Source organism: Bos grunniens, chromosome 27 (genome assembly GCF_055505025.1).
Source record: "Bos grunniens cultivar Pamir isolate PY7600 chromosome 27, Bosgru_T2T1.0, whole genome shotgun sequence".
Taxonomy (NCBI): Eukaryota; Metazoa; Chordata; class Mammalia; order Artiodactyla; family Bovidae; genus Bos; species Bos grunniens.
In genome coordinates this window covers 41681828-41703772 of record NC_141191.1, presented here as the reverse complement: position 1 = coordinate 41703772, position 21945 = coordinate 41681828, and the positions used below count along the sequence as shown (strand labels likewise).

Genomic DNA, 21945 nt, shown 5'->3' with positions numbered 1-21945 from the left:
ATGGAGACACTGGGAATCCTCACATAGTGCTGGTGAGAATATAAAATGGCTTTGGAAAATAGTTGAGCTAACTTCTTAAAAAGTTAAAGTCACCTACCATGTGATTCAGTCATTCCACTTGTAGGCATTTACCAAAGAGAAAAGAAAGCTATGCTCATTCAAACACTTGTGTCTTTATATTGTCATATAAAGACAATAGCGGCTGCACTGGAAATGGTAAAAAACTGGAAAAAACCCAAATGTCCATCAACAGGCAAATGGATAAACAAAGCATGGTACATTCATACAGTGGAATACTGCTCAGCAAAAGGATAAACTATTGATACATGAAAACACATAGAGGAATCTCAAGATAGTTATGATGAGTAAGATAAAAGCACCCCCCATCAAAGAGAGTAAATATGATTCCACTTATACACAACTCCAGAAATGCAGATTCATCTATGGTCTCAGAAAGTAGCTGTGGGGGACTGCAGGGAGAGGGGCAAGGATGAGGGAAGACGAAGCAACAGGGACACTGCAGGGATGACGGGTGTCCTCACAACTCCACTGCAAAGGTTATCTCAGGGGTGTGGACGTAGGGCAACGCTTACTGAATTGTACACTTCAAATATATGCTGCTTAGTCTATGTCCATTATACCTTCAAAAGCTGTCAGAAGAGCAAACTAATTTTATTCTTAGGACGCATTTCTTCCCCCCATGTCCTACCTCGTCCTTAGAGAATGCTATGATGTAGGAGAGCTTCTTGCCCCAGCCGACCTCGTAGAGCAGGGGCTTGTCACAGACATCCTCGCACGAGTCGCAGTGCAGCCAGCGCTGCTGTGATGGTGAGTACACCTCCGTCCAGACATGGTCTACACATGTGGCGGGCGGGCGAGAGGCAGTGGGGGAGGAAACAAAAGTTCAGTGTATAAAACCAGAAGGACCTTTGGTGCCCAAGAAGAGAACCACACAGCAACAAGCAACACTGAACTTTAATGACTAAGCCTGACCATTCTGTGGTATACAAGACTCTAGAATGGTTGTTCTAATTTCTCTCTGAAATTTTGGAAAATGTCTTGGAAACTCTACTTCAGTAAAGTCAGTGTTAGGTTTGGTTAGAAATCATGTGAGCTAAACCTCTAAAAGGGGCAAACAGGCTGAACAACAGCATCAAAACCATGGAGCTGAGACTTCCCTGGTGGCTCAGTGGTTAGGACTCCATGCTCCCACTGCAGGGGGCACAGGGTCAGTGCCCCTGGTCAGGGGACTAGGATCCTGCATTCTGGCGGTATAGACGATAAATAAATATTAACAAATGATCAATAAAATTTCCACTAAGCAACAATACATCATTCTTTAAAAAAAAAGTACACATAGCAATTGAGCAGCCCATGGTACTTTTTGGAAATTATGCCCATGAGTATTAAAATTTTAAAAAGCAAAAAACAAAAACCATGGGGCTAATACACACAGTTTGCTAATGTGAAGGAGTTAATTCCACTTTGGAACTGTAGACCAGCAGAGATCTAACAGTGGATGTCTGGTTATTCATGATCTCTATTTGATTGTAAAAAAAAAAAAAAAACCAAGTAACTATTAAGTGAAGCTTTCATTTTACCCTAAGAAAACAATAGAAAAACACAAGTGAAAAAAATCTAAGAACATGTAAGTGATACAAGTTATAAGTAAATAAAGACAATATAAATCTCACATGGCTTTTATTATATTTTTATTGTATACTGAGTTAAAATTACTAAATCTTATAATCCCTACAAAAATAAAGAATTTCTACAGAACATTATTGCACATGTTCTTATCCAAAGAGAAACAGCATGACTAAAAATGGCATGGTATCTACAAATTGTTACAGAATATTTATGATGCAAAGTACTAGCCATTAAAAAAAAAAAGATCCGTGCTCCCCATAAAAAAACCTGTTATCTTACAGAAAGCAAGCGGAGCCTCAGACTACAAGGCAGGAGTGTGCATCCCAGCCTCGGGGCCCCCCACCACACTACGCACCTGTGTAATCCCAGACGTAGCGGGCTTCAAAGCCCAGGGCTCGGCAGCACAGCGTGAAGCAGTTGGCCCACTCCCCGCACCGTCCACGTCTCGTCTCCAGAAGCTTCTCAGGATTATTATACCTGGTTTAAAGTAACAACAACAAAAAGTGCTCATTCATTATCAAAACCAAGAATTCTAAAGAATTTACATTGAAAGAAAGTGCTAGTCCCTCAGTCATGTCTGACTCTCTGTGACCCCGTGGACTGTAGCCCGCCAGGCTCCCCTGTCCATGGGATTCTCCAGGCAAGAACACTGGAGTGGGTAGCCATTTCCTCCTCCAGGGGATCTTCCCCACCCAGGGACTGAACAGGAGTCTCCTGAATTGCTGGCAGATCCTTTCCTGTCTGAATCACAAGAGATGTCACCTTTGTGCTAAAGAGTAATCTTTCTTAACTTCATATTCTTAAAGAACGATTACAGAGTCTAGAATGTGTGAGGCACTGTGCTAGAATCCCGGGTGAAAAATGACTAAACACTGGCACAGCCTTCAGGAGCTTACGGTTCTAAGAGAGCAAAGGACAGAACACAGATAATTTTAGTACATGACAGGACATGATACAAGCCATACAACAGGTCAGAATCGGTGTTATGGGACAGGGTTCAGGGAGTAGAGACTGCATCTGAACTGGGCCTTGTAAGACAGGCAGGCTTTGGACAGGCAGAGACTCTCTGTGAAATCTGCTTTAAGCACAAGTGTTAGCCTAACAAGTGGTATAATTAGTTCATTGTACTTAAACAACATAAACTGCTTAATAAAGATTTGAAAGCTTAGCTGAACTCAATTTTACTAACACTTAAAACACTATTTTTCTTTCTAATGATCATTTGGATTACACTTTTATTTTTCCAATTCACTTGAAGGTGCTTGCTAATTTGGAAGTGGTTTTTTGAAATGTATTTTCCACATTCTTTAAAAAGTTACTCCAGGGACTTCCCTGATGGTCCAGCGGTCAGGGCTGGGTGCTTTCACTGCTGGGGCTCAAGTTTAATCTTTGGTCAGGGAACTATGACCCTGCAAACCGCACAGTGCGGACAAAGACAAAAACAGTTACTCCAGTTCTAAAATTACCATAAAGCTGAAGAACATCAAATTTTGCATATTATATTTGGGGCTAATAAAGCTACACAGGGAAAGTGCCCAGCTGAGCAGAAATGTTGGCCATGAGCTCAGGCAGAAAGGACACAGCTTCACAAATGCACTGGCTCGGCAGTGACGAGCTTGTCTTCAATCAAGCAGACGCTCTGGCTTGCGCTAAGTTAAATGAATTTATAATTTAGGTAATGTAGTTACTGAAACAAGTGGTCTATTTACATGAGGAAGTAACAGCAGCAGAATCAGGGTGTCCTGTGCCTCCACGCCTCAACACCGTGTCAAGGTGAAAGGTCACAGTCTCTAATGAGTAGTGTCCATCCTCCCAACCCTACACAGAGAACAGCCAGCCCAGTGCACGATTCGCAGGGAAAAGGACAAGGTGTAAACACAGTACCTTTGTACTCCGTAGCCTCTGCCCCACCCCATGCACTATCAGTCCACACCCACAGCCTAGAGTTTATGAGGACAATCTACGTATGATGATACATATTTTTATCTTCAGATCTTTGCAAGTACCTGTGCACATATATGCTGAATGAAGAAACAACTGGTGTTAATTACAGATAATTATTGGATACTGGATTCTCTTTATCTTGGACTCTGTATATCACAGCACTTATTCTCCCTTACGACAGAACTGAGTACTGAGGCCCCTAAAATCAGGTATTTAAAAAACTTGCTTAAAAAAAAGAAAAACTTGCTATCTTTTCTTACCTAATGACACAACCAAATTTTATAAGTATTATCAATTAAGAATATCTAATAAGAGACTTGTATATTAAAGGATGGAAAAAGTTAACAGAAAAGCTCCATTTCCTTTAGTTTAAAATCAAGAGATATGAGGGTAGGTTAGGTTGGCAGGGGAGGCACCAAACGTCTTTATTAAAAATAAAGTCCGACGCGATACCATGGCAGTCTACAGTCACCGCGCTGTGCATCACGGCCCAGGACCGCTCTGGTTTATCTCTGGATGTTATGCTTGATTCCCTTCATGTCCTTCCCACCCGTCAACCCTCCTCCCCTCTGGCAACCACCAATCTTTTTTCTCTGTGTCGATTAGCTTTGCTTTGTGTGTTTATTTGCTCTGGTCTTAGATTCCACACACAGGTGAAATCATGTAGTACATGTTTTTCTCTGTGTGACTTATTTCCTTGGTATAACACCCTCAAGGTCCATCACACTGTTGCAAATGGCAAGATTTTATTCTTTTCTTACAACTGACTAGAACTGCACGGTGTATATATAACACCACATCTTCTTTATCCATTCACCCATCAATTGCTAAAAAATAAATCTTAAAAGATCTCATGACAAAGAAAAAATTTTAACTGTGTAACAACCAAAAGTAACTAGATTTACTTTGATCATTGCACAATGTCTACAGATGTCAAATCATTATGCTGTATACCTGAAAATAATGTAACATACGCTGAGCATGCTTCAATTAACAACATCATGACAGTAAACATTAAAAAGGAAAAATAAAATTAGTTTCAAAAAATGAAACTATTTTAAAAAATAATATAAAACACGACAGTCTTTATACTTTCACCTTCCATATTACCATCTGATGATTTAAGTGCAGCACTGTATTTACCATCACAAGGATTAGTATTAGTCTAATCTTTTAGCATTATTTTTATGTGCTATCAGTATTATTGTTATCAGAAAGTTAAAATTTATGCATTAAAAGAAGAAAAACTCGCAATTTACAGCATTAAACTGCTAGGAAAATACTGAATTCAAGAGTCAACAAGCTTTTCCCATAAAAAGCAAGACAGCAAATATTCTAGACTGTGGAGGCCATATGGCCTCTGTGGCCAGTATTCCACTCTACCACTGTAACATGAGAACAGTTACAGACCATGAGTTAGCAAAGCAGCACGGATGTGCTCCAATAAAACCTCATTTACAAAAGCAGGACGTGGGCTGGACTGAGCTTGTCAGCCACAGCTAGCCGACCCCTGTTCTGGAGGAATATACTTCTAATAACAAAAGTGAAGATCAGAAGTTGGTTTAATAAAATCCTCTTCTAACCACTCCATGAGGGACTGCTCTGACCTCACTGTTGCGGACTCACCGTGGGAATCGGCTGCTGAGCTGGCATGCGTCACAGTAGTGGTCTTCTACTCTGTTCGCACCCCACTTCAGCTCCTCTTCACTGGGGAGTAATGACTCGCCTCTGGACTTAGTCTGGCCGCCACACTTACTGCACACAATGTCGTTTACCCAGTGAAAAAATTCTTCCTTAAACCAGTGTAAAAGCTCCAGCAAAAGAAAATCCTCTTCACTTACATTAGTACCTGAAAAGTTAGAACAGAACTGAGTAAGACCTAAAGCAGAAAAAAAAATAAAAGCACCCACATACATTTTATTCTCAAATATGAAGCTGAAATAAATGAAAACAGAAGACGATCTAAAAGGTCTTCGTGGGAGGATGCAGACAGAGTCGTGAGAGCACCGTTGAGGCACACTCAAGCCGTTGGGCTTGAGCACCGCATCCTCTGACCGACACCGCACTCAGCACAGCCACGGAAAGTAAGAAAGTAAGTCTGACTTTGGGGATACAATTTTTCCCAGAAGCCCACTGTGTCCCCCTGTTGCCTAGTGAAGTAATAAAGCTATCCTTTCCTACTTTACCACCCGCTCTAAAACAGAAGTCTGATTTTGAAAAACATTTTTAAATGACTGCATTAAACCTGTTATCAGACATAAACACAAGTAAATATGAAACAATCACAAAATTACAGGCAGAAATCACAGAATTCTGGACATATTAAAAATCATCCTATTAGCTTTTCTACTATTAGTGCTTCAATTGTACAATTTAATTCATCTGAGAATACTTACCACAAAACACATAAAAGCACAACCATGTTTGCAATATTTACAACAATGCTGCAAGTACACATGATATACCGTATTGTATCCACTGCATCAAATAAAAGGGTCTCTAACCACAGTCAAGTACACATGATATACCGTATTATATCCACTGCGTCAAATAAAAGGGTCTCTAACCACAGTCAAGTACACATGATATACCGTATTATATCCACTGCGTCAAATAAAAGGGTCTCTAACCACAGTCAAGTACACATGATATACCGTATTATGTCCACTGCGTCAAATAAAAGGGTCTCTAACCACAGTCAAGTACACATGATATACCGTATTATATCCACTGCGTCAAATAAAAGGGTCTCTAACCACAGTCAAGTACACATGATATACCGTATTATATCCACTGCGTCAAATAAAAGGGTCTCTAACCACAGTCAAGTACACATGATATACCGTATTGTATCCACTGCGTCAAATAAAAGGGTCTCTAACCACAGTCAAGTACACATGATATACCGTATTGTATCCACTGCGTCAAATAAAAGGGTCTCTAACCACAGTCAAGTACACATGATATACCGTATTGTATCCACTGCGTCAAATAAAAGGGTCTCTAACCACAGTCAAGTACACATGATATACCGTATTGTATCCACTGCGTCAAATAAAAGGGTCTCTAACCACAGTCAAGTACACATGATATACCGTATTATATCCACTGCGTCAAATAAAAGGGTCTCTAACCACAGTCAAGTACACATGATATACCGTATTATATCCACTGCATCAAATAAAAGGGTCTCTAACCACAGTCAAGTACACATGATATACCGTATTATATCCACTGCATCAAATAAAAGGGTCTCTAACCACAGTCAAGGCAGTGTTATCTCTGGGAAGAAGGAAAGGAGAGAGGAAAAGAATCTGGGAGACACAGATGGGTCTCTCATTCCTGTCTTTAATGTTTTATTATTAAATAGTCAAAAAACACATATATGAAGGAAATATATGGCATAATATTAAGATCTAATAAAATCTGATGCTGGGCACAGGTATTGAATCTATTATACTCTATTCTTGTATTTATATTTTATATATTTCAAAATTATAAAAAAATTTTAAAGAAAAAACTACAGAGATTAATTAATTAAAAAGCCAAAACATATTATGTTCTTGAGTGGGAAAAAAATATCCTCAAGTTGTTAATTCTCTACAAATCAACCCGTACTTTAATGAAATCCCAACACACAAAATTTATAAAATTATGAAATTCACAAATTTCATAAAATTATTTTTATGAAAAAATAATTTTTCATAAAATTTGACAGGCTAACTGCAAGAAACTCATAAGAAAGAGGAAATGCACAAAATAGTCAACACAACTCTTAAGATAAATTTGTCTATAGTACTTCAAGACACATTAAAAAATTCTAAATAAAATACTGTGATATTGGTAAAGAACAGACAGATGAATGAAATAAAAGAAAGAGTCCTGAAAGACAGATTTCTAAGTGATGCACAGTATTTAATAAAGCTAGCCTTTAAAGCAATTATAAGAAGAAGGACTGTTAGACAAATTGTATTGGGACAAGCAGCTGTCCAGATATCAGATTCTTCCTCCATTCCTTCTAACACATATATATAAGCACCATACACAGAGAGAATATTATAAAAGAAGAAGTTTATGTTTACAACTTTGGGGTTAAAAACAAAATACAACTGTAAAAATAATTTTCTCACATTAAAATTGATAACTTTTCAATTTCAAAAGGTACAGTAATGAAATTAATACTGAGAACAAAACATAATGGCATCTAACAAAGAAAAGTATCCAGAATGTATAAAGAATGTCTACAAATCAGGAAGAATATTCACAAAATCATTAGAAAACTTAGCAAAGTCCATACGAAAGTTCAATTATTTCATTAAGTGGAAACGAACACCCCCAGACCCTTCTGTTACAGGTTGGAAGACAGCCTGTTTGCCAGGGACCCACTGTAGTACAGAAGCAGCACATGCCCTGGATACTTTTACACCCATCCCGGGGAAACATTCCTTCAGGTAGGCAGGCATGCTTTCCAAGGATTTTCCCTGGAAGCCTCGAGAATAGAGGAAACTGGTCCCCCTCTCAACGTCCGTCCGTGGGACACTGGGACACAGTATGAGTGGCAACGCGCGCACACTGCAGAGCACTAGGGGAAGGGCAGGTGGCCTCCAAGACATGTGAGAAAAACCCCATGGAGCTGAACATGAGCGATGACACACTTCACGTAAACTTGCCAACATAAACTGTTTACTTTTATATATAACTACCTATGGATGTATATAAACAGAAAAAGATATGAAAAGAAACACATCACATGATAACAGCTGTTAAGTGTGGAGTAGGAGGGTAGACTGACTGGCAAGAAGAGCTTAGCTTTTCCTGTACAATATGAAGACTTCTCAACGAAGAGATACTGGTGAATGTTCATTTCCAAAAATGAACTTTTGGAAAAACAGCACTGCCATCCTGCTTCTCCATTGAGTCCCTACAGCAAAGTGATCTTTTTAAAAACACAAGACAGCTCATGTCATTTGAAACCCTCTAATGATTTTCCATCTCATTCAGAATACAACCCAAAGTCTCTTATTTTTGCAGCTGGCCCACGTGGAGGCTGAAAATGGCCCCCTAAAGACATATACATTCTAACCCCTGAGCCTGTGAATGTCACCATGAAGGAAAAAAAAGAAAGAAAGCCTCTGTAGATATGATGAAGTTAAGGACTCTGAGGCAAGGAGATTCCCCAGGTTACTAAATATGGACCTTCAATGCATCACATGTATCCTTTCAAGAGGGAAGCAGTGGGAGACTTTACAGAGGAGGAGGATTTGAAGATGTTGGTCTTTGAGACGGGAGTGATGCAGCCACAAACCAAAGACTGCAGGCGGCCACCAGAGGCTGGCAGAGGCAGGGAAGAATCTCCTGAGGGCCTCCAGGGAGCGTGGCCCTGCCAATATCCTGATTTTGGCCGAGGGATGCGGCTGATGGGTTTCTGGCTTTCACAACTGTGAGACAGTACACTTCTGCTGTTTTAAGGAACCAAGTGTGTGATAACTTGCGCCAGCAGCCACAGGAGGAAGCTAACAGATCCTCTTTGTCTCCCTGACTGTTTGGTCGTGCTCCTTCTGCTGCAGCCACATCTCCCTTCTGCAGCCCCTGAGCACGGCGCGCTCACCCCCTCTCAGGGAGCCCGTGCAGCTGGCAGGGCCTCCACCAGAAAACAAATTGTTGCTTCAAGGGAAGCTTTCCTGACGACCCTCCCCCAAGAGCACCCTGCGTGCGCTCTCTTCCGTCTTCCTGGCCTGTCTCCCCAGCACGACTCACCACCTGCCAGATCTGAGGAGTTGTCTCTGGCTTTCTCATCCACTACTGCAGGGACTTTGTTTACCGTCTCTTCAGCAGCTGAGCTTGCTACACAGTAGGTGCTCAGTAAATACTGGAATAAACCACAGAAACTGAGCTAACAAGTCTCATAGTCTAACTGAGCATCACTGTTCAGCACACAGGATGGGAGGAGGTAAGGAACATAGTACACTTTTGCTTCCGAGTCTGTCCTCCTGGGATACAGTGCAGCTTCCCAGCTAGGAGCACGCACATCACACAGAGAGGGTCAGTGCTCCCTGGTTTTGCAAGATCCTTAACTATGACTCACAGAATTCCAAGTGGAGTCCTGTCTGTGCAGGTTAAGAGCTCAGACAGGTCAGAACAGCAACCATCTGACAGAACTTTTGGTAATAATGGAAATAATTCATACCTACACCATCCAGTAGGGTTGCTACTAATGATGGCTTCTGAGTACTTGAAATGTATTGAATGCAACTGAAGAACTCAATGTTTAATGGTCATTTAATATAAATTAATTTAAATGTAAAGACCCTCCAATGCTACCTTTCTTTCTAGAACCTCTGCAATGCCTCCCTTCTCCCTGCTGCCTTGTCTTTTCAACCTGGGCGATCTCACTCACTTGCATGGCTTCACCTGTCACTGTGAAGTGTAGGTCAAGGTGTGACTTCCAAAACAGCTCCAGGCCTCCATTTTCATGTGGGGGCCCAGCTGATGTCCAGCAGGGGCCTGAACGCAGACCCCTCACCTCCTTTCAAAGCCTGCCCACACTGACTGCAATTCAGAGAGAGGTGGTCCTCTTGCACATTTTCCTTCCATGCCCCCGACTCCACATCCGATCACCCGCAAGCACCCCAGCAACTCACACACCCACCGCTTCCCTTGCAGTCGCACCCCCTGCGTGCCTTCTTACTCCTCTTAGGGAAATTCTGTTTCTAGTGTGCTTGAATTCTTCTCTCCTGTACCCTCTTGATTCTCTTTATCTTACAAGTGATTGCTAGGCTGATTTTCCTGAAGGGCACCCTGTGTCTTTCCCTTGCTTAATGCTTCAGTGCCTAACCCTCTGACTTAAGTCATTAAGAACATCTGACTTCCCTGAGAAGTCATCTTACTTCTTCCTGCCTAGTGAACAGGTTATTTAGTACTTCTGCTCTAAGTTCAATCATACTAACACCATAGCATTAGCCTTCTAAGATGCATTCATCCTTCAAATTTCCTTGGTTCTTATTCTCTACTTCAAAACCTCATTACAAGTCCTTTGTTTCATTTTACCTCTAATTCTTTTTTGAAAGATTAAAAATGTAAACTCAGTATGCTCTGCTCTGTCTGAAATTCAATGTCAAACAAAACATGGTCTTGGCCCACCTCATATGTCTCCCCAAACCCGACACAAGCAGACCATGCCATGCACCCTTCCCCATGATGCCTCACGCCGCTGCCCCGCGCACACTGCTCCCTGCACCTCCAGCAAAGCCCCTCTTCCCTACCTTCACATGGCTTTTGGGATCTCAGGTTGTAAATCCAATGTATCTTTCATAAACTTTAAAAGACAAAAGCCCAGTCTCTTCTGATTTTCACAATACCAATGCACACTACCTGTTGTGTTCCTTCTGCCCTACTCATGTCAAAGCCCCAGACTTCCCTGACTCTAGGCCCCTCTGGCCTTCCTGTCTCACTGTGGGGGTGACCCAGGCCCCTGAACACAGGTCCCTACAACACCGAGACTTAGCCCTAAGGCTGTAGGATACTCCTCCCCCATGTCTCGCCACCAACAGGATCCCAGTACAGCAACAGGGCACGATTACAAGAAGCCATCTGCAGGAGGGAGATGAGCTCAGGAGGAGTCCTCAGGGAGCCTGGAGACCACAGAGGGCCCCAAGCACACCAGAGGAACCTGAAGGCCCCGACACTCACACCAAGCATTAAACAGTGTAGTTAAACGAGTTGAGTGGACACGTAAGCCTTCCACAAAAGGCCTCTTCACTTCAGTTCCCATTACCCAACACATTATACTCAACTTTTAACAAAAAATTACAAAGCAGGCTAAAACTCAAGAAAAAAGTCTGAAGAGACAAAACAGGCATCAGGACCACTTACATACAGCACAGATTTTGGAATAAGAGAATTGAAAATAATTATGATTAACATGCTTGGGGCTCTAATGAGAAGGGAGACCACATGTAAGAACAGATGCACAGTGTAAGTAGAAGGATGGGAAGAAAGCAAAAACTGTTAAGAGATAATGCCGTTCATGGGCTCATCAGCAGACTGGACACAGCCAAGGATAGATTACTGACCCTGAAGACAAGTTGCCAGAATCTGAGAGTCAAAGAGAAAGAGAATGAAAACAAAGGAACAAAACACCCAGAACATGCAATTACGGTGGGAGAATTTTCATAATGGCCTAGCACATCAAGCAAAAGTGGAAATAGTTGATAAGTAAGAGTATAACAGGATACCCTATTTTGGAGTATCAGAAGGAAAAGAGAGACACAAAAGGAGCAGAAGAGACATTTGAAGTAACAATGGCGGAGAATCTTCCAAGATTAATGAGACATCAAAACACAGATCTGGGATACTCAGGAAACACCAAGTAGGATAAATACCAAAACATAACATCCAGGTATATCATACTCAAACTGAAGAAAGTGAACAATGGAGAGAGAACCCTGCATGAAGCTGGGGATGGGGTTGGTGAGGGTTCCGAGTATAGAGACAGAAATTCCAGGCAACTTCTCATCACACACAAGCAGGCAACAGCAGAGAGAATCAAGTGTCGTTGACAGAAAGGAAGAAACCCCACCAACCAGAATTCTACACCCCAGTGATATCATCCTTCATCAGTGAAGGAGAAATAGAGACCTTCCCAGGCAGAGAAAAACTGAGGGGCTTCACCTCCAGAATACCTGCCCTGAAAGAAACAGTAGAAGAGGTTGGTCTTCAGAAAGAAGAAAACTCAGGCCTGCATACTGGGAGAGTGTCCAAAGAATGAATGAAGGAAGGCAACATAAAATCTGTCATTTTCCTCACTCTTAGTCTGCTGGGTGACTACAGTGTCTAGTTCAGTGAAATGAAGGACAGTAGGGTCTCAAGGGATGGGAAGAAGAATTGAGACACTCTGTTAAACTTACCTGCACTACACAGAAAGCTGTATAATGCTTGTGGAGGTAAGGTAGAGATGAATTAGAAACTCAGAATTAACATGTACACACCACTGTATATAAAATAGATAAATAAAGACCTACTGTACAGCACATGGAACTCTATACTGTGCAATAATATAAATAGGAAAATAATCTAAAAGAGTAGACATACATGCATATATAACTGAGCCACCTTGCTGGATACCTGAAAGTAATACAACATTATAAATCAACTCTACTTCAATGTAAAATAACAGTTTTTTAAACTGAGAAAAAAAAATGTTTATTGCATAGCAGATCAACCACCAAAAGAATATTACAGAACACCCCTAGAAAATATAGTATTAGGAAATGAGTTCACAGAAAAAAACAATTATATAAAAATTCAAAGTAAAAATGCTGAAATTGGAAAAACTTAACAAAATTTAAAATCCTAAGACTATTCATGAAAACAACTACTGGCTGATGAATGTGGCGGGCACTGCTCTGAGCCACGCACATGCACTAGTCTAGCTATTTTGAGAATTATCATTCCTATTATCGAATGAAGAAACCAGCAGGGAGATGAAATTCCTTGCTCAGTGATGCAAGGTGAGAGGTGGAGCTCAATCTATACCCAGGCAGCGGGCTTCTACATGCATACGCTATAGCAGTAACTGCCAGTTAAAGGGGAGTCAGTGGTCGAATCACATAAATTCATTCCGAATAAGCTTTTTCTCAGATTCACATTAAAATTCACTAATAATGCCATCACATATCACATGGACTAAAGTTCCAGTGACATTATATCTTTAAAAAAATCACATGCCAATGATTAAACTAAAAATACATTATTTGAATTAAAAAATTTTAACAGATGTGTGGATGTTCAGTTCAGTTCAGTTGCTCAGTAGTGTCCGACTCTTTGCGACCCCATGAATCGCAGCACGCCAGGCCTCCCTGTCCATCACCTACTCCCGGAGTTCACTCAGACTCATGCCCATCGAGTCAGTGATGCCATCCAGCCATCTCATCCTCTGTCATCCCCTTCTCCTCCTGCCCCCAATCCATCCCAGCATCAGTCTTTTCCAATGAGTCAACTCTTCGCATGAGGGGGCCAAAGTACTGGAGTCTCAGCTTTAGCATCATTCCCTCCAAAGAAATCCCAGGGCTGATCTCCTTCAGAATGGACTGGTTGGATCTCCTTGCAGTCCAAGGGACTCTCAAGAGTCTTCTCCAACACCACAGTTCAAAAGCATCAATTCTTCGGCGCTCAGCCTTCTTCACAGTCCAACTCTCACATCCATACATTACCACTGGAAAAACCATAGCCTTGACTAGACAGACCTTTGTTGGCAACGTAATGTCTCTGCTTTTGAATATGCTATCTAGGTTGGTCATAACTTTCCTTCCAAGGAGTAAGCGTCTTTTAATTTCATGGCTGCAATCACCATCTGCAGTGTACATGAGGTATATGCAATAAAAAATTATATCACTGTTGTACTTCTTAAAAATCCAAATAGAACTGGGTTACTTATTTACAATATATACAGTAAAGGGCACCATTTCAGCATTTTTGTTGATTTAGTAATGATGCATATTTAGCAATGAATGGTTATGTAAAGCCATTACCTTTATCCAATTTTCTGGCTCTAGACAACTTTTCTTGTGATCTCCTTTTCAGTTCTTGGACTGGAATACAAGCCAGTGCTTTCTCCTGGAGAGCAAGGTTCTCATATACCAGTACATGCTGAATGTTGGACCGAAGAACTTTTAGAATGACTGAATTGTCAGCAACCTAACAGAAAGAAAACAATGAAATTAGCTTTTCTTCATATGCTATAAAAATAATATAATAAAAAATACTGCTTCTATGAGTTCATAGATAAAGGAATGTATGGATTCACTGAAATATAATAATTATACCAAAAACCTTTATAAAATTAGTACTAGAAGACAGCCACATCTGTATCACAGTCTAAGATATGTCTATATTTTCATCTGAATAGATGTTACCGAGGATGTATTTAAACAGGGATATGTTGAACTCTTGACCACAGCTTGGATCAAGACAGCACTCTGAGCAGTGCTTCTGACCGCTCTTTCTACTTCAAGTCCTGACAAATATCTTTTTTTTTTTTCCTTTATACAGCATTAGCTAAGAAGGACTAATCTCAAGGGATCAGGAATTTTGAGAAATTCCTGAAAGAAGACAGGTACAAATGGACAAAAGGAACAAACAATGACAATATGCCGTCTAGAGGAAGTGGTTATAAAACTAAACAAAGTTCTCAAAATAATCCTGAGGAGGGATGAGCAGGAGGCTTCACAGAGCAGGAAGAGGTCTTGGAGTAAGTGTTAGGCAGTCTGCCAGGCTCTGCAGCAGGGACAGCTCAACATTGTGGTCATTCCTTCTCCACAGAAAAGGCGAATCTCTGAGCAGTGAGGGTGGACGCCCAGATTTATAAAAGGAAAGAGGCGTCCCAGCTCAGAACCCGTGCTGGTCTGGCACAGCCTACCTGGTGGCACGTCCTGCTCTCCCCCTTAGTCGTCAGTACCAGACGCAGTGCTCACCAACAGGCTAGCAAGAGCTCTTAGCTCCTGTGAGCCCACAACAAGCAGCACTGCTGAGACGGTGCACCGGGAAGAAGGAACGCTGCAGCAAGGGTAGCAAATGCGGAAGAGCCGAAAAGACGTCTACCTCCAGAAGTTACGGGTACACTCGAGTCACAGAAAGACACCTACAGATCTCGGAAACTAAAAATTTAAACACTGAAATGAAGAAGAAAGCACAGACGGTGTGTCAAACAGCAAAACAAACACAGTTATGTGATCAGTCAATTAGAAGGCTGAGAAGAGGGTTTTCTGACAATACGGTACAAAAGGACAAAGACACCAAGGATAAACTCAGACTTCCCAAATCCAGCTAACAGGAAATACCTAGAAACTAGAGTAGAAAAAAATGGGAGAGAAACGCTTCTCAAAGAAATAATGGGAAATTTCTGAGGGTTAAAGAAAGAGCCAGTACGAACGGGGAGGGGGGTGAACAAAGACTAAACCAAGAGTGAGTGACATTTGAGAACAACAGTAAAGATAAAAGCCAAATGCTAAAAGCCTTCAATGGTATCAGACAGCTCACTGGCAACAGTGAAGCACAATCTCTGAAATGCTGAGGGAAAATGAGAACATACAACGCATACCCAGGTAAACTAATTACCAATAAGAGCAAAACAACGTATTTTCTGATCTGTAACAATGCAGAAAATACATCACTCCCAAATCCTATTTTAAAAAATTATTACAAAAGTTACTGTGTCCCCAAAATATAATAGAACCAAAGTAAATAAATAGAACACCACAGAGTAGAACCCAGGATAAAAGAAGCAGAAGTGAGTTAAATAAAAACTAAACAAACTAGTAAAACTTAAGTTCTGTTTGTTATAAATAAATAATTAAAAAGTAAAATCACATAAGAAAGGTGGCAGGGATGGGAACAGATGCTAGAAAAATATAAAATAGTATTTGCATTAAAAATTTTAAGACAATAATCAGAAGACTAAAAGACGATATTTAACTTTCTAACTTTTGGAGGGAACATAATGGAATAAAACTTGATCCATTTAAACAAAAATAGAAGAAAAAAGAAAAAACAAGGACATACAAAACACAAAATGTCAGAATTAAGTTCAAACATATTAGAATTACCATAAATAGGAATGGATTAAACGTGTATAGAAAAAGGCAGAAATAGACTAATTTTAAAAATACCAAATACTGACTATAATGTCAGTATACGAAGCACTGGGCTGCTGCTGCTAAGTCGCTTCAGTCGTGTCCGACTCTGCGTGACCCCATAGACGGCCTCATACCAGGCTCCTCTGTCTCTGGGATTCTCCAGGCCAAGAACACTGGAGTGGGTTGCCATGTCCTTCTCCAATGCATGAAAGTGAAAAGTCAAAGTGAAGTCGCTCAGTCGTGTCCGACTCTTCACGACCCCATGGACTGCAGCCCACCAGGCTCCTCCGTCCATGGGGTTTTCCAGGCAAGAGTGCTGAAGTGGGGTGCCATTGCCTTCTCCGGAAGCACTGGGCATGTGTGCACAAAACAGACAATCACTCTATGGTCTAAGGGGGAAAGGCACTGAACAAATAACGACAGAATCTTCACAGTAAGTCAACAAATTTTGTGTTTGTGTGTAAATGTATTAGATGATAGAAAAATAATGGAGGCCAAGCCAGACAAGGGCATTATCCTCACAGGCTAACGAGTCTATGGACACAGAAACAAATATTGCTACAACAATGCCAATTTACTCAAATATTTAAAGTCTTTATGATCTGTTAGATACGGGGGATGTAACGGCTAGTTTATTCATATGTATGGGAAGAGCTATAAAGCAAACATAGGGGACAGTGTAACTGCCTGACAGGGGCTCTAATGAGACTTCCCTGGAGAAGTGATACTGTAATAAAATATGAAGGATGAGAAGCAGCTGGTAACCAGGGAAGGGAGAAGACCATTCCTGTGAAGAGGGGATAACGTGCAGGTAGGTAGCTAGGGAGCACGCAAAGTGGGGGATCAGACAGAAAGTCAGGGTGTCTGGAGTGCAGCGCACCAAGCAGGCAGCTGGGCTGGGTAGCAGCCAGGTCTTCCCTGTCTCTTCCCACTGTACAGAAAGTTATCTGAGACCTAAGGAGCAAGGGAGTAAAATGGCCAGCTTCATGTTCTCCAAGCTTCCAGCTGAGGTGGGGAGAAAGCAGGTCTTAGGAGACCCACTGTGGAACCACTGCTGAGCTCAGAGGGAGCAGAGGCTTGAACCAGTAGGGGACTGAGGTGGTAGAAAAGAATGGATTCAGAATCATGGAGGAAGTAGAATCAACAGGTCTCACTGACTGAACCGTGCAGTCAAGGGGAATGACCCACAGATTTTCAGTAAGAGCAACTGGGTCAATGGTCGAACCACTTATAAGAGGAGAAAAAAACCAAGAAATGGTCAATTGAGCTTAAAACTATGAATGGTCAAGTAAAAATGAACCCAAAAAGTCCACTAAATTTAGGGGCATGGAGATCAGAGATGATCTCAGTAATAAGTTCTTCAACAGTGTTAATAAGGAAAATAAAGTGTAGGAGACTCAGTGGTTTAAGTGGTGTCCCAACATGGGCCAGGAGCTGTACAAAGTGGTCTGCTGGAATACAGACAGAAAATATTACAACTGCTATTTATACCATTTGTGCCCCCAAATTAAACTAAGTTATTATAACACTGAGCACGTGGATCAGTGGTGGCCCCTTTCCAGCCACAGAAGCCGTCCCGAGGGAAGAAAGCCCCACAGGGTGGAGGTACCAGGGGCACGTCCACTCCCACTTTTGCTCTCATCGCACTATAAGCTTCTGCGGTTCAAATGTGCCCGGTTCAGTGGCTTTGCAGATTATATTAGGTAGTTTTTACTAAATTAACCCTCAACCTGACTTAAAAAGGATTTCAAAGACCTAAAGACTTAAAAAGGATTTCAAAGCAATAAGGCTAGTACTTATGTAAGAATGTGTGGAGTGTGGACAAGAAGAAACGGTAGGGCTAATGCGTCTTTTTTTCAGTATGAGCCCCTTCAAGAGCCAAACTTTAATGTGAAAAAAGATCACAATCTACTCAGATCTGATAAAGTGAGCCTCCCAAATTCAAAATTGTCAAAAGAGCATTTAAAATACAGACTTAGGTCTACATTAGTTGAATGATAGTGTTAAATCATTTTTTTAAATTAAAAATACTACTTATTTCCTATCTCCTCTTTTGTGTCGCTCAATCGCTAAGTCGTGTCCAGCTCTGAGGCGCCATGGACTGTAGCCCGCCAGGCTCCTCTGTCCTCTGCTATCTCCCAGAGTTTGCTCAGGTTTGTGTCCATTGAGTCCGTGGTGCTATCTAACCATCTCATCCTCTGCTGCCTCTGTACACTGCTTTACAATGTATCCAGTACAATGGCACACTAATGTAAGTATACAATTTAGAAACAAATAAATATATATTGAGAGGACAAGCTCAGAAATATTTTGCTGAAGGGGCACATAAAGTGTGGAAACCTGCTAGACAAACATGAGGAGTAAAGACAAGGGTGGATACTGGGGACTCTCCCTGAAACTTGCAGTGAAGAGGAAATGAGAAATACACGAAGGCAGGATCTAGCGATACTTGTGTGTTGACTTGTGTCTAAGAGCTTACAGGAAATGCTGGTAACCACTGACCTGTTTGTGAAGAATGCAGGTTTCCAAGTTCCCTCTCTCCTGGTTCAGCTAGTCTGGGGTTTGCCTATACTGCATACCCAGGCTATTCTAACAATGGTCCAAACTTGGATGAAAACTGGCCTAAAGCAAGGTTTCAAAGCCCCTGAGAAGAATCTCCAAGAAAAGGGGCAGGTCACGACTGCACAGCCCACCTGTGACCCCACAGAGAGCAGAGGAGAGGAACACAGGCACAGAGGAGGACTGGCCTCCAGCAGCAGCAGGCACACTTACTCCATCAGCAGACGAGGCAGAGCTGGGGCAGACCTAAGGGCGGGAAACCCAGGGCACTCACAGCAGGCAAGAGTGCGTCTTACCAGAACTGATCCAGACGCAAACGGAATGTGTCCATTCTTATTTTATTTATTTTTCATTGGAGAATAATTGCTTTCCATTTCCATTTGAAAGAATTCCTATAAAGATGAGACCTTTATAGTTGTATTTTTTTTTTTCGCCCACAAGCATAGAGTTTCATTTGCTGGGAAGGTAAGAACTCAGCCAAAGAATTTTTATTTTCAATTTAGTATTTTTCGCTGTGGAAATTACCCCCTCACTGTGGTATTTAATGGCATGCAAACAATCTTGAACAATAAAGGTTATTTTCTTGCCTTATTTCTTTGGTACAATGCCAAAAAAAACTAAGTCATAAAAATAGAAGTTTGCTGATTGCATGGCAATTATAGCAGCTGGGTAACCATGTACATAAGGCAATAGTTAATTGCTTAATGGTTAAAGTTATTTGGAGTACAAATGAGAGTTTAAAATGTGAAATCTCTCTGTTTTAGATTAAAAAGATTTTTTCCTTCACTAATCACACTTGGATTTCAATTATTTGGTTTCTGATGAGAGACCTTTAAGACTCTCTAAGAAAACAAGTACGATGTGTATTTCTGCCAAACCACATGATAAAGGCAGAGGAAGCTGGATCAGCAAGTTTACTTTTTCAGTAAAGGACAGGCTTCCCAAGCCCATTAGTCCTCTTTCTGCCTTTTTACAACCCTCTGCTTCCACAGCTTTTACATTTAGAACCTGTTTTTTAAATATAGAAGTTCTGTTTAATACATTTTTAATGATATCTAAAATCAGTTTGTGACTTAAAGAGAAATTTCTTACAAAAACCACTTTATTCTATATTTAACATTAATAAATATTGCAAAAAAATTTCAGGAAATACTGAATGGTATAAATAACAAGAAATCATTAAAATTTCACTACTCAAAATATCAGACTGTGTACAGCTTTCCGGAACTTTTAAAAATATTTATGTATGAGCATTTTTAACAAGAAAAACAGAAATATTCACATACATTGTTTAATTTTGGAGTTCTTTACCTTTTTTCCTACACAGTAATAATCTTCATGTCAAAATATACCACATCACCATTTTTAATGGACACGAACAATGTCAATTTAAAGATGTGTCATAATTTCAACAACTGCCTATTGAAAGGTATGTAGATGTAGTTTACTCTTAAGAATGGTTAATAATAAACTGAACATTTAAATCCTCTGTCCAAATAGGAAACAGGAGCAGAGATTTCTTCTCTTAAAAAGACTGCATATAAGACAACTAAGAAGTTGTCTTACGAGATTCAATTAGTTTAAAAATCAACTAACTGGGACTCCCTTGGTGGTCCGGAGGTTACGAGTTCACCTGGCAATGTGGGGGAAGCCAGTTCAGGCCTTGGTTCAGCAAGATTCCACGTGCTGCAGGGCTACTAAGCTTGAGCACTGCAACAAGAGAAGCCACCGCAACGCAAAGCTAGCACAGCGCAACGCAAAGCTAGCACACCGCAATGAAGAGTGGCCCGTTTCCCATCAGCAGAGAAAGACTGCGCGCGGCAACAAAGACCCAGTGCGGCCAAAAATAAATAAAATTTTAAAAAGGTATAAACATTAGTCTTAAAAAAAAAATAAATCAATTAACTCATAGGTGCACAGCCAGGGGAAGAAGCCAGCGGGTCAGCCAGGAGGCTGCGCTTCTCTGTGGGCTCCCACTGTCTTAGGCATGAACTTCAAGCTTTTCCAAGTCTGACTTAACTCTTTAACATCCTCAAGGTGCAACAAATCCAACTCTGATGTGGATATTAGGGAAGGGTTTTGAATATAATAAACAGAATTGGTGTCAATTTAAAAATATAAACAGAAGAGAGAGAACAAAAGGTGGCAAAGAAAGACGTGGGCTTATTCCCTCTCACGAAAACACCAAATCACAACTGCTGAACAACCATCGATAAAGCAAACTGGAACCTATGAAAAAAGATATTCTACTTCCAAAAACAAAGAAAATGCCAAAACGCGATGGCAGGAGGGACGCTTTCACAATATAATCAAATCCCATACTCCCCGGGGTGGGGGGCACCCACACACTGGAAAATAATTACATTGCAGAGGTTCCCCCACAGGAATGAGAGTCCTGAGCCCCATGTCACGCTCCTCAGCCTAGGAGTTTGGCCTTGGAAGGAGGAGCCCCCAGAGCATCTGGCTTTGAACGTCAGCAGGGCTTGAGTGCAGAAGCTTCACAGGACTGGGGGGCACAGACTCCACTCCTGGAGGGCACACAAGGTCTCATGTGCCCTGGGATCTGGGGCAAAGCAGTGACTCTACAGGAGCTTTGGCCAGACCTACCTGCTGGTTTAGGAAGGTCTCCTAGGGAGGTGGGGGTCAACTCTGGCTTACTGTGGAGGCAAGGACACTGGTGGCGGAAGTACTGGCGAATATTCATCTGACGTGAGCTCTCCGGAAGGCAGCCATTACAACACCAAGACCTGGCCTCACTGAGCAGGCTGCAGGCTCCAGTGCTGGGGCACCACAAGCCAAACAAGCAGCCCCATCCCTCAGCAGACAGACTGCCTGAGCCCACAGCTGCCGCTAAATACACACAGCCCTAGACACAAGCTCTGTCCACCAGAAGGCAAAGACCTAGCTCCACTCACCACTGGGCAGTCTCCAGTCCATCCCACCAAGAAGGCTGCACAAGCCCCTGGACCAAACTCACCCACCAGAAACAAGAAGAATTACAATCCTGCAGCTTGAGTAACAGAGACCACAAATAAACAAAGTTAGACAAAATGAGATGGCACAGAAATATATTCCAGAAGAAGAAACAAGATAAAACCCCAGAACAACAACTAAGTGAGGCAGAGACAGACAATCTGCCTCAAAAATAATTCAGGGTAAT

The 21945-nt window shown here is 41.4% G+C and overlaps 1 protein-coding gene across 7 annotated transcripts in view; it reads right to left on the bottom strand.

The window, feature by feature from the left end:
* NGLY1 (N-glycanase 1) overlaps positions 1 to 21945 on the bottom strand; it is a 59105-nt gene that overhangs the window by 15662 nt on the left and 21498 nt on the right. For all 7 annotated transcript variants that reach the window (XM_086380762.1, XM_086380768.1, XM_086380765.1 and 4 more), the window contains exons 4-7: positions 14124 to 14289; positions 5221 to 5443; positions 2006 to 2127; positions 710 to 855 (exon numbers count right to left, since the gene is read on the bottom strand). In XM_086380762.1, coding sequence (XP_086236888.1) covers positions 710 to 855; positions 2006 to 2127; positions 5221 to 5443; positions 14124 to 14289 — 657 coding nt within the window. The remainder of the gene's footprint in view (positions 1 to 709; positions 856 to 2005; positions 2128 to 5220; positions 5444 to 14123; positions 14290 to 21945) is intronic.